Source organism: Rhinolophus sinicus, chromosome 5, assembly GCF_057876585.1.
Source record: "Rhinolophus sinicus isolate RSI-liver-muscle chromosome 5, RSI-T2T, whole genome shotgun sequence".
In the NCBI taxonomy this organism is placed as follows: Eukaryota; Metazoa; Chordata; class Mammalia; order Chiroptera; family Rhinolophidae; genus Rhinolophus; species Rhinolophus sinicus.
The window spans coordinates 7,779,707-7,793,892 of record NC_142505.1 but is presented as its reverse complement, the minus strand read 5'-3'; the positions used below and the strand labels follow the sequence as shown (position 1 = coordinate 7,793,892).

General features: G+C 35.6%; 1 protein-coding gene across 2 annotated transcripts in view; it reads right to left on the bottom strand.

The window, feature by feature from the left end:
- Window positions 1–14,186, bottom strand: part of SMARCC1 (SWI/SNF related BAF chromatin remodeling complex subunit C1) — a 137,324-nt gene that overhangs the window by 83,042 nt on the left and 40,096 nt on the right. For both annotated transcript variants that reach the window (XM_019723988.3, XM_019723987.3), the window contains exons 8-9: window positions 12,450–12,525; window positions 1,415–1,540 (exon numbers count right to left, since the gene is read on the bottom strand). In XM_019723988.3, coding sequence (XP_019579547.2) covers window positions 1,415–1,540; window positions 12,450–12,525 — 202 coding nt within the window. The remainder of the gene's footprint in view (window positions 1–1,414; window positions 1,541–12,449; window positions 12,526–14,186) is intronic.

The window sequence follows — 14,186 nt, the reverse complement described above, 5'->3', positions numbered from 1 at the left end:
AGTAAATGCCAATTTAACCAAACAAACCTAGGAAAAACCTAAACTGATCCAACGTATTGCGTCAGAGGTGCAAAAAAAATAATCAAAGATTAAAATATCGATTGAACATTGATTTTCTCTGGCATGCTCATACCTCTTACAACTACTTGTTTCATTTCAGCATCTCTATAGCATCAAATGGGGGAACATGTTGCATCTTACAAGCTCTAAGAAAAGTTTTAAAGAAAATCTAAACTACACATACATTTGATTAGTATAGTAAGCCTGAAGTTAAAATTTTTAAGGGATATTAAATCAATTTTTATATAATCTCCCTAAATATAAGTGAACAAAAAAACAAACCATCTAAATCCGAATAGGGGTGAACAGGAACAGGGCAGTTTAATAATGTGATACAGAAATTGGAATATTCCTAATGACACAATAGACTTAATCTGAAATACATCAAGGGAAAACAAATATATAAACATATGAGATAGGGTAAAACAAAAAATTTTTAAACTAAATTCCAAAGCTAAGAGGGACAAACTAAAAATGAAAGGATACAAAAAAGACCCAGTCTCCAAAGTTTTTCTTAAAAATAAAGAATATATATAGTGTGACAAATAAGTTTTAGGAAGAAAGTCACAGGGCTGAAAATAGATACGAAAATAATTACTTTCTAAGTTAATGGTTAAAGTATATCTGTCTCCAAGATTTAAAAAAAAAAAAAACTAAAATGGAAAACAAAACACCAACATTCAAATTTCCCCATTGAAAAGGACTTTAGAATCATAGGTCTCTATCTAAAGTTGTCACAAGCCCAACACAAACACATCTAAGCCTTCTTCTCAGTTTCAGGTCTTCCTCTAGGGACACACATACCTCACAAGTTGTAACTTGTAAAGAACCATAGATAAATATTCAAGTGGTTGGGCTTCTTAAAGGATTAGAGTTTTAAATAGCAAAGTCTTCCCATTTCAAAAAAGGACTGAACTATAACTTTGAGATCCTTAAGCTTATACTTTGTACTATCTATTGTATGTGTATTAACAAAGCTGTTAAAAATGTTAAAACTAAAGAAGTTTTCTCTTGTAAAACCGAGTTAAATTATCCCATGAAAATATTTGGCATACAAAATTAAAACTCATGATCTAGAGAACAAAATCGCTATAGCTGATTTTGTTGAACAAAATAGACTGTCATACAGTATGGGCCACTTTAAATCTGTGACCCTGAGATTTTTCATGCCCTCTTCTGGGGATGGCAGGTCCTGAGATGGCCGTTACAGCCGCTTAGTAACTTTCACGTACACTTAACCTGATGGCTCATGCACCATGGTGTGTATGGGACAGTTTATCAATGAATATCTAAGACCTTTCAGGCCAAGAAAGAAGAAACGCCTAGTGGAGAGAAATGGTGCCAAACCAAATACCTCTTCATTCTTTGTTGGAATTCGCTGACGAACACTCACAGGCTTCCTGTTCTCATCCACTTCATAATCCTCTTCATTCATCCACTCATTGAAAACATCAGTGTCCAAAATCCATTTTGCGTGAACCTACAACCACATCAAAGCAAGAATATCTACATAAATAATAAAATCACTTGAAAGCATTGAAAAGGATTGAAAAGGAAAGAAGCTTCGGAAATATGTAAAAGAAAAGAAGCTGATTTACTATTCTCAAATCCTCAATTGCATAAAACAAATAAAGAACATAGAACGAACAATGACATGAGTAATTTTTATTCCATGTCTTTTACTGAATAAACAGGTTAAGAAAGGATAACTGGTTTTGTGTAGACTGAGGTTTTGATAACTAAGACCCTTATTTGACAATTATGCCACCTTTTTTTTAATTACAGCTTTACTGAAGTATAACTGACAAATAAAACATTAAGACATAAAAGGTATACACTGGTAATTTGATATCAGTATACATTGTGAAAGGATTCCCCCAGCTAGTTAATTAACACATCCTTCACTTCAGGTATTTATTTTCTCATGTGTAAGAGAACATTTAAGTTCTACCCTTAGCAAATCTCAATTATACAGTTAAGTACAGTGTTATCAACTACAGTCACTAATGATTTACATTGGCGTCTCAGACCTTATTCATTTTATAGCTGGTACCTTTTACCAACCTATTTTCCCCCAGCTCCTTGCCAACCACTTTTCTATTGTTTCCAGCAGTTTTTCTTCATTTTTCTTAGGTTCCACGTGTAAGTGATGCCATGCGCTATCTGTCCTTGTCTGGCCTCTTTCACTAATCATGGCATCTTTACCTTCATAAAAATCACTGATAAAAACATTCAAGAGCAAAGGGCCAAACACAGTTATTGCTTTAGGCGCAAAGGCTGTCTTGTCTCTCTAGGTTTACGCACTCAACGATACTCAAAGCATTGACAAGAGGACATTTACAGAGACCGATCACTAAGCCCCGTCAAGTACACACGGTGCTCCACGGAGACCTTTCAGGGACAGCCAAGGCTGGGGCTGCGGCAGAGAGGTGAGAGTCAGATTCACGGTTCTTCCCCGTCCTTTGCACGGCCACCTCTCTTGCTTTTCTATTAATATTTCTGAGTAAGAATTAATAAAATAAAATGTCCTCTGGATGTTGTACAGATATAGACATAGGTAAATATTTAAACCACAGGACTAGCCTGTATAATATTCCTTTTTATCCAATACTTTTTCTGAAGGGGATCAACTGGTATTGGAACTAGACAATTCCTACCTGTGTGGGACTGTGGGCACATCTCAAGTTATGGGTGTATGTGTGTGTATGGGTGTATCGCAATTAACATGCCTGGTTAAGAACCATTAAAATATTATCATGAGAGCAAAGAGAGCAGCAACTACACCTATGAAGGCTTCCTAGAAGTAAAAAGAAAATACAACATGACAATCACTAGAAGACAGCATGGATTTTCTAAAGAAAACATTTTTTCAATCTAAGCTCCCATTGCCCTTTTTCTAAATTAAAAAAGGGGAGGGGATTACAAAGTTGGTTGTTCAGGATAATGCCTCTATCATATACTGATTTAAGAATGAAATCCATTTGATTACATGCCTCTGCTCTCCCTACAACTATAGTTACGCAGTAACACACACAAACACAAAATTAATACCCTACCAATGAGAAAATAAGACATTAAATAATGTAAACTGAAAAACACTCCTGTATGTACAAATTATGGGAAGGGTATAAACAGAGGACATGAGAAACCTTAAGCTAATTGGACAAAGAATATCTATTGAAAGGTATTATGACTGTGTTAAAGACCAGGGTATCAGTAACGTTGCATAAAATATGTCATGGTATTTGAAAACAGACTCGTGTTTACCAGAGAGTTAAAAGTGTGTACAGGGACGGCTGGATGGCTCAGTTAGTTAGAGCATGAGCTCTGAACGACAGGGTTGCTGATTGGATTCCCACATGAGCCTGTGAGCTGCGCCTTCCAGAATTAGATTGAAGACAACGAGCTGCCATTGAGCTTCTGGAAGGGTGGCAGGATGGCTCAGTTGGTTGGAGCACGAGCTCTCAACAACAAAGTTGCTGGTTCAATTCCCACATGGGATGGTGGGCTGTGCCCCCTGCAACTAAAGACTGAAAAAGGCAACTGGACTCGGAGCTGATGGGCCCTGGAGAAACACACTGTTCACCAATATTCCCCAATAAAATTAAAAAAAAAATAAATGTGAGTACGTATTGTAAAAGTAGAGCTGAATATTCACGTTGTACATTCTTTACTATCCAGGAAAACTTACTGGAAATCTTTTGAGAAAGTATGTTAGGACAGCTAACAAGAGTTTGTGTGCCAGGCACTCTGCTGACTACTTATGTGTCTGATCTCATTTAATTCTCCTAAACACGACAAAGCAATGCAAGTGTTCATCTCTCTACTTGCCCAAATCAACAAACGAGCACAGAGTGTCAGTAAGTTGCCCAGTTACATACCTAACTAGAGGCAACGCTTGGTTTGCACTGAATTCTGCCTAAGCTCTTAAACAACCATGGGATCAGAATAACATAATAGGTTATGTGGCACTGGGCAAATTTACCTACTAACTTCTAGAGTCCAGTTTCCTTACCAATAAAAATGTTACCATGGTAAATTCTGCTATCAATCCCATTCCTAAATTTCTGACCCTATGATCTTCAGGAAAATATGTTCCTAAAAATCCTTTGGTAGTAATTTACAATGTCGTATGGCTCATGAGTCATATATAATACTTCATTCCTTTAATTAACACTTTTTCCCCAAGGAACAACTTACTCTGTTTGACTAGACAGATGTGGAACACACCTCATTTGACTATATACAAAGATGTATCTGTTTGAAACTGTTAGGCCGTCGTGGGAGCTAGGTAGTTCTGACATTACAGAACATATTTCACATGTTGTCAAGCTTTCAATAATAAACTGAAGAACCTCTTATTAAACCAGTAAGAGATTGGTTTGGATATAAGTCCTCAGATTACTTCTTTAAAGGCAGATTTTTAAATTATTTTTCATTTGTTTTTTAAATCACTGAAGGTTATGGGGCAATATGTACAGCAGGGGTTAATACACTTTTTCTTAGGGGTCATATAAATATTTTAGGTGTGCAAACCATATGGTCTCTGTCCCAACTGCTCAACTCTGCTGCTATAGTGCGAAAGCAGCCATAGACAATACATAATGAAATGGGGTGACAGTAACCCAATAAAATTTTATATACAAAAACAGGTGGCTATGATTTGACATAATGGGCTGTAACTTGCCACTCTTACAAAAAAGTAAAATTAGTTTTATCCAACTGACACTCCACATGTGAAATTTAAGGGAGAAAAATTTCTCCAAAAACATATCTTAATTACTATACGATCATTCTTAAGATGATCAATGAAGTATGAAAAAAATTATGTAACTTTACTGAAAGATATAAAATAAGGAAGTTGGGAGACAAATCGCATCCACAGATTGAGAGAGTTAATACTGTAAAAATGCAAGTTTTCTCTAAATTGTTCTACAGATTCAATTTAATTCCAAACAAAATCCCAACAAGTGTAATTGTTTCTCATAGACCTCAACAAATTGATTCTAAAATTTATGCAAAAATGCAAAGATCCAAGACCCAAGAGAACACTGAAAAAAAAAGTGAGACTATTCAAGTACAGACAAATTGGTAAAACCTAACAGTCTCTACATATAGAAAACAAATCTGTACATGTATAAAAAAAATTGTTTTTGACAGAAATGACACTGATCAGTTGAGAGAAGAATCCCACTTCAACATTTTTCCTTCTTCAAGGCAGTTGATCCAGCACCACATGGGGAAAAAACTTTCTTCCATAACATTTAAAGAATTAATTCCAGGTGGATTAACAACCCATATATGAAAAGCAAAACTAAGGAACTTTATGAAACAATGTAGGCGAATATCAAGATGATCTCAGGACTGAAAAACAAAAGGCAACCTACTAGGAAACCATATTTCTAACACATATAATTCATGATGATCAGTATACAGAATATCTAAAGAGTACCTATGAATAAAAAAAGAAAAATACAATGCAATGGAAATAAGAACAAAAGATGGGACAAGTACTTCATAGAAGAGGAAACACCAATGGCCACAGAAGTCATGAAAAGATGATAAAATTACTTAGTAATAAAATAAATGCAAGTTAAAACCACAATGAAATACTTTACATACACTAGACAGGCAAATATTATTATACAAAGTCAGAAAATACCAAGGATTGGCCAGAATAGGGAGTATCCAGAAAACTTACACATTCCTGGCTAAATAAATTTTTACAACTATTTGGAAACAATATGGCAGTGTTTAGAAAAGGTGAGTGTTTATATTCCCTATGACCCAGGATTCCATTCTGAATGTAAATAAAATAACAAGAGGTTATGTTCAAGAAAGTTCACAGTGGCACCGTTCATAATACCTGGAAGCAGAAACTACCACACACCCACCCAAATGACAATGGACATGACATATTCATACAAAAGATTACTTCCACTACCATATACTATGGATAAAACCTCAACAATACAAGGCTGAACAAAAAGGAAAGTCACAAAATAGAATAGAATATTGATTCTACTAATATTAAAAGCTTTTGAAATATGAAAACTAAAAGTGGGTTTGTGCAGTTATACATATATGTGGTAAAATTACAGTGGAAATAAAAAGATAAGGAGAACACTTAGAATAATGATTATCTCTAAGCAGGCAGGGCAGGGCATGGGACAAACACTTGGAATGCTTCAAAGTTAATCGTAATGTTCTTGTTTATTGAGAGTGGTAACTACACAAGTGTTTGTTTTTATTGTGATCCATCTTTATTGTCCATATTTTATAAATATTAATATTCACTATCTAATTTAAAATAAAGGGCTCTCTTTCTCACAGCAATATTTCCTTTAGAACAACAAAATAATGGGAATTGTTTTATAAAATACAGAAAATCAAAGAAAGAATTCCAGTTCAAATTTTCTACAGGGTTAGCTCTTCTTCCCTGGGTTTCAGTGATAAGATAACCAAGTATTTAAAAGCATTACATTAGGGTAACATTCTGTTTTAAGTAAAATAAAAATACAGGTTCAAGAAGATATAGTATGTAATATATTTGACTTTTAAACAAGAGCATATACATTTATTTTTAAAATGGAGAATGCTGGCTACAAATCTCAGTGGTACTTAAATTTCATGGGCTCCACTAAGAAACAGTATTTAAATATGATAGATTCCAAATATTCAGCAACTATTTAAATTTCTAATGAAAATTGTTGTATGTCAACTGAATGTACAAGGGAGTAGTTTTAAATTTTGCTTTCTTGGAGATACATGATCAACAAAGTTTGAAAACTGCCAATCTAATGTATTTACGATTGTTTTTATTGCTGATGGGACATTAGCTATAGTATTTCTTTTAAAAGCCATTCTATTTTTCTAAAACAAAGCCCAAAAAATGCTATCAGTTGCATCATTCCTTACCAGCACTTGCCACTGCAGTAAATTATACCTAGGAATCATGGGGGATAGTAGATGTAAAAGTTGCAGAAATGTCCATCAAGTAGACATTTCTCACACTGACCCTCTAAGAGGGCACAGCATTTATTTGTAATCCAGAGGCTAACTTTATATGGAGAAACCAAGGGAATGGTTAAAAAAAAATTTTCAAGTCTACATAGTATGAATTTTTAAAACTTGACCTTTCTTTGCTAGAAATAAATTTAACATTTTCCTAATGAATAATTTAGAATCTGGGTTTAAACAGATTTCTGTTAACAGCAGGAACAGGTATTGTGGTTTTAACTCTAAAATGACATAATACTTTTAATGACAGGAATGTTATAAAAATCAAGACAAAATAGATATTTTTAAATTTATAAGCTATAAGGTTTCTGTGCGTGTATGTGGCAGAACAATATTCCTACTGAAGGAGAAACTACTCTATTTGAGATTAGTTCTGAATAGCAGTAGCCTAGAATATTTAATGGAAAAAAACTGAAGAGGGAAAGACAGACTACTTAGGAACTAAAAATGAAAAGATCAGATCCACAATATTAGGAGAATATGTACCACTCATCCACATACAGAAACCTAGTATAATTATAAGTAAAGGAGGTAGGTATCTTAAATCACTACGCAAAGGTGGTCTTTTTAATAAATGGATACACAATTGGACCGCCATTTGAAAAAGACACAATGAGATCTATTCCTTTTATTATACACAAAAATAAACTCACAATAGATTAGAGATCTAAATGTAAAAAGTGAAACTACACAAGTGCCAAAGAAAAACAATGGCAAATTCCTCAAAAGCCTAAGGCAGGGAAAGGCTTTATTATTTTACCTAAAATCTTGATGCATTAAAAGGTAAAGGAGAAATCTGGCTGCATAAAAATAATAAACTTTGGCATGGCAAAAAAATACCATAACTAAAGTAAAAATACTTCTAATATGTGCAATATACATCTCATGTTAATGGCTAATATTCTCACCATTTAAAGAACTTTTAGATCTTGAAGGAACAAAAGAAAAAACCTTACAGAGAAATGAGGAAAGGGCATAAAAAAAAGACAGGTCACAAAAAACTTAACGACCTTTTCAAATATAATAAAAAGATGTTCAACTTCACTCACAAAAAGAAAAATACAAATTAAAACTAAACAAATAACACTTCTCACACACCAGGACTGGCAAAAATTTAAAAGCTTGACAAAATACACTGTTGGTGAAGCTATGAGGAAGAGGCACTCTAACCTCACTGCTTACAACGCAAAATGGGACGAAGTCCTATGGGACAGGCACAGATCTAACTACATATTTTCATTTACTTCCAACCAAGCAACCCTAATTCTAAAAATTTACCATGACAATACACCTCAAAACAATATGAAAATACCTATGGCACAAGGTTATTTATTGCAGCTTTCTCTGTCTCTCATTCCAAAATAATGCAAGACTACTTAAATTTCAAAGCATAAGCAACTGAGGCAACTATTGTATATATGCATAACAAAGCACAGTGCTGGTATGAACACCGAAGATATCCAGGAAAGACTATTAGTGGAAATAGCAAAGGACACAAGAGGGAAACAAAAAAACATGCCAACACCTACATATCTTGACAAAAAGAAACACAGGAAGGGTAAACCAGAAAACGGTTAAGTTTGTTCTACAAGGAATGGAATTAGGGGATAAAAGGAATACATGAGGAAATATATACATTATTGGGAAGTATGTTCAAACTCTATATATTCAAAACATAAAATTATATCAACCTGAATGGGAAAAGAGGAAATACTAAAACTGAAAACAAACATAAAGAAATAAATCCAACTGTACTTCAAGTAAGTGACAACCTCACTGCCGGGGGTGTTGGGAGGGGTAGTAGAAAAAGAGTTTATCCAAGTAACTCCTGAACCCACTATCTGCCAATATGCCCTCAGGCTCGGGCAGGGCAGGGGGTCAGGGAAAACCACAAACACATCTTGCATTCTTTTAGGATTTTGTTTATTGTAGTAGCATGGGCAATGCAATTCTGAATCTGATTCAAATGTATTAACAGGCTGAATAAATGTGTTGGTGTTGGGAGTCAGGGTTCTTACTCTAAAAGAGACATATAAATACGGAATAGTGGAGAGCAAAAAGTAACACTGTGGGGATGAATCAGAATTTCTAAAATGTGTATTATGTGTATATGCACATATTTGTGTACATGAGTATATGTGCACATTTGTGTTTGTATATGCATACCGTGTTTCCCCGAAAATAAGACCAACCAGACCATCAGCTCTAATGCGTCTTTTGGAACAGAAATTAATATAAGACTCGGTATTATATTATACATGATATATGATATTATACCCAGTCTTATAGTAAAATAAGACCAGGTATTACATTATACTATATTATATTATACTATATTATATTATACTATACTATATTAAACTATATTATATATTACATTATATGACCCAGTCTTATAGTAAAATAAGACCGGGTCTTATATTAATTTTGCTCCGAAAGACACATTAGAGCTGATGGTCCAGCTAGGTCTTATTTTTGGGGAAACACGGTAATAGCTGTATTTCATATTTCTCTGGCCAGAAAGAGTATAGAAAGACACTTTAGTAGCAGAGAGCTTACCTATACCCAGATCTTGGTCTCTGATACCTTTTCCTACTAAAAGGAATGAGAGCTGAGAGTAACAAGCTGACTGGAGGTATGAGGAATGGAAGGTACAAGATGAGCCTGGAATATCCTGGTACGTCCTAAAGGAGGTGTTCAAAAACGATGAGTGCTCGTCACGAGGATGCACAAGCCAGCCTGACGAGGCTCCTACTGACCAAATATGAAACAAATTCAGCACCAAAATAACTCAGTAATGAATGACTGACCACTGAAAAATAAGAACTCCACAAATCTATACTGATAACAGATACATGAATAATATGTAAATGAAGGGAAAGGAGGGCTCTTGCTTACAGAACTCTGAAAGTCAACTGGCAAATGTGGAGGGAGGGCTGGAATGGAAAATTATCACTGTGCAATCATCAAAGAAACCGTGCAGGCAAGAATTTTAAGTGGATGCTAAATTTGGGCCACAGAAGGGTTCTGATGTGAAGTAGGATATCTATGGTGTAAAAGAATTTCTCACAGATTTCTTGTAAATTGCAAGTGGGCAAAAAAGTAGTGATACAGTGGGGCGATCAAAGAACACCTTAAGAGGGTGATGAACACCAGTGAGGAGCAGGTGGACACAGCATGCCTCCCAATACGATCCCTGGGAAGGACATGCCATCACTTATGCAGCATTCTGACTACAACGCATAACCTTAACTAACCACAAGGTTAGAAATTCCAAATGAGAAACATTCTTTTAAAATTCAAAAACATCACAAAAGGTAAAAAAGGTAATGCTAGAAGTTGAAGGAAATTAAGAGAAACATGACATATGAATTCAATAGCTGCTATCAGACAGGATTCTGTACTGAAGAAAAAAATATGCTATAAAAAATGTTACTGGGTCAAGTGGCAAAACTGGAATATAGACAGTATTCTGTCAATGTTAAATTTAATAAATTTGATAACTGTACTGTGCTTATGTATGAGAATTCCTTACTCCAAGGAAACACACACTTATGTTTAGGAGTAAAAGCCCATGATATATGTATGCATTATTATCTCAAATGGTTCAGAACAAAATATATACATATATAAACACACAGAGTATAAATGATAAATCAAAAAGGGAATAAAATGTTAACAATAGGCAAATCTGGATAAAGGATACACAGGTATGCCACGTACTATTCTTATTCCTATTCCTGCAACTTTTCTGTGAGTTTGAAATTATTCCAAACAAAAAATTTTTGTAAAAGGGGTAATTTTTGTTAATTCCATTTTCCTCATAGAATATAAAGCTCAAACCTAAGTCTTTCTCAAGGTCACACCAACAGAAATAGGTTGAACCAGATCTAAAGTCTCATATTTTGATTCAATTGAAGAGTTCACTATACTACAAAACAACGGTCAATAAAATGTCTAGTTACCACTGCTCATGGAAAGGATCAGAGCTCCCTGTTGAAATGCTGATCATGGGGATGGGATAGAGAAATTACAAAAAAGAGTTTGGAACATCTTTTTGTCTCAGAAAGTAGGAAGTATACAAAAACGGATCAAACAATGTCAAAAGGTCACAGGAGGCAGCTTAGAGTTCCCAATGGCCAAAGTCCACAGAATTCATCAAAATGAAGAATGGTAGGGACGTGATGGTTCCACAAGTGCAAACTGATACTAGACACACATGAAAGGAAAAGAGAAAGTTCACCCCCCATTGCAAAAGGCCAATTACAGGTACAGATGGGATGGACAGAGTTGGAAAAGTGCCAGTAATAACTAATACAGGCAGGCAGGAATTACTAATAGATGAGCCAAACTCTGGGATACAATTTAATGAAAAAAAAAAAAGAATATTTATATAGTTTCAAAGTATTTTCCTACAAAATATGTTTAACTTCAATGAGAAAAATAGTAATGTTACAGTAAGAAAACCAGGCAGCTAGCATCTTCACAATCAAACTATCAGCCATAATGGAAAAAAGGACATGTGCCTCCTGATATGATGGACAGAGAAGGACCCAATGTTACTTGTATAGTATTGCAGCAAAAATTGCACAGCTTGAATATAATAATGAGGAAGTATCACATAAACTCAAACTCAGAGACATTCTAAAAAAAAACACAAAACTGGCCTATACATTTCAAAAATGCCAGTGTCACAGAAGAAAAACAAAGGTTGAAAGATCCAGATTAAAGCAGACTGAAGAGATCTGCCAACTAAATGCAGTGTGCGATCCCAAACTGGATCCTGGAGCAGGGGGAAAAAAGAGTATGAAACTTACTATATCATTGAGACAAATGGTGAAAATGGAATATGGACCCTGTGTCAGGTAATACTATTGTTTTAAGAATTAATTTCCTGAAACAATTAACAACAGGGGAACCTGGAAGAAAAGCATACAGTAGTACTTTGTTCTGTATTATTCTTGTAACTTTCAAAATTATTTCCACATTATAATTTGAAAAATAAAAGTTGATTCCATGGCCTCTTACCACTGTAATAGCAATGATTCGTAAAATAAGTCTGTACTGTAATAAAAGCCATGTAGGCACTGCTTCTAGCTTCCTAAATGACACCATCAGTGGTGTTCACACTCATCTACCTCTCCATCTCAAACCACAGTCTAACTTGGCTTTGGGGTCTCCTCAAACATCCCTGCAGACTTTTCACCTAAGACGTAGATAATGGGTGCTTCACGGCCCTTGGACATCTAATAGGAAGGATATGACAAGAAGGAAGATCATCATTTTGCATCTTCTTAAAGAACACTGTAGAGAATAGCTGAAAAGCGCTGTTGCATAAGAATAAATCTTTTTTAAAACGACTCTCTCACCTTCCATGGCTTTTCTGGAATTGGTGGGTCTTCAATTTCTGCATCAACATCATTAATATGGATCCAAGTGTCATAGCTATAAAGGACATGAAAATAGGAAACATAAATTAGAACTAAATTCATTCACTAAAGTCTTTTCTCAAAAGGTAACAATATATTTTAGAAACACCTAGATCCAGTAACAACAATTTACCATACACTTTTGTCTCGGGCACTCTGGTAAGAAAACTTCTGTAGAGGTCTGCAGCACTCTACACATTGCAACCCCTAAGGTCAAGCCTCAGTCCACAGAATTTCCACGAGTCGCTCACTCACTCTCTCTTCAAAGCATTTCCCTTCCTTGGCCTCCAAGACAGTACTATCGATTGGTATTTCTTCTGGTCATCAGCCTCTCTTCAGTCTTCACTGCCTCCTCTTCTCCCAAACCTCATCAACACCGGGAGGTCCCAGGTTTCAGTTTTTGGAACAATCATCTTATCTATTCATTGTCTTGATGATCTCATGCAGTCCCATGGCTGCAAATACAGGGTTGCCAAAAAAATGTATACATGTAGACACTTTGGTCAAAATTGCTCAAGCAGTATTGGCCATAATCAGAAGTGTCTGGACGGTGATGGTAACCACTTTGAGCATCTCTTGTAATTGCACAAGTCAAATGTGACTTGTATTCATCTTTTGTTATCAGTACAGTGGTACCTCAATTTTTTAACGTAATCCATTCCAGAAGACCATTCGAGTTCTGAAACATTCGAAAACAGCCTACAGCTAGGCCTTAGGATCTTACATTCAGCGGAAGCCGCGTGACATGTTCGACTTCCGAGGCGTGTTCAAAAACCGAAGCATTTACTTCTGGGTTTATGGCGTTTGTAAACCAAAATGTTCGTCAATGGAGACATTTGAAAACCGAGGTACTACTGTATATACTACATATTACAATTTTAATACAGTTTTCCTTTCTTAAAATGTGTATACATTTTTTTAGCACCCTCTGTATATACTGACGACTTAAAACCTTCTATCTGTTCTCTCATTTCTGGACTCATGAATCCAACTGCCAATCACACATCTCCTCTTACACGTCAAACAACGCTTTCAAAACTAACACACTCAAAAGTCAACATACAATGCCCTCCAGATCCCAGCAATGGGCTCTAGCCAATCACCCCCATTCTCAGTAAATGCCAACTTTATCTGTTCAATTGTTCTGGCCAAAATCCATGGAGATATCCTTGACTTCACTCTCAAATCACATTCTATAATCAAATCACCAATAATCTGTACCAGCTCCACCTTCAAAATATGCCCAGAATCTATCTACTTCTCACCCTTCCACTCCTGTCCAAAGCCCCTGAGAGTTCATTTTTCATACAGCAATCAAAGTGATCCTTCTGAAAACGAAGTCAGTCCACATCACTCCACTGCTCACAACCTTCCAATGACTCACACCCAACTCAGGGTGAAAGTCAAAATCCTTACAGCGGCTTGCCAAGGCCTGGTGATTCAGTCCTATGAGCGCCGCTCTGACCCCATCTCCTACTTCTCTCCCCTCACTCATAATATATTTAAGCCACATGGGCTTTAGTGGCGATCTTTACACCTGCCAGGCAGTGGCCAGTTCATGCCCTTTACATATATGTTCCTCACTTCCTAGATATCCATATAGCTCACTCCCTCGTATCTTTACATCTCTTAGCTCAAAGGTTATCTTGTTGGTGAGGTCCAACTCACTGATATAAA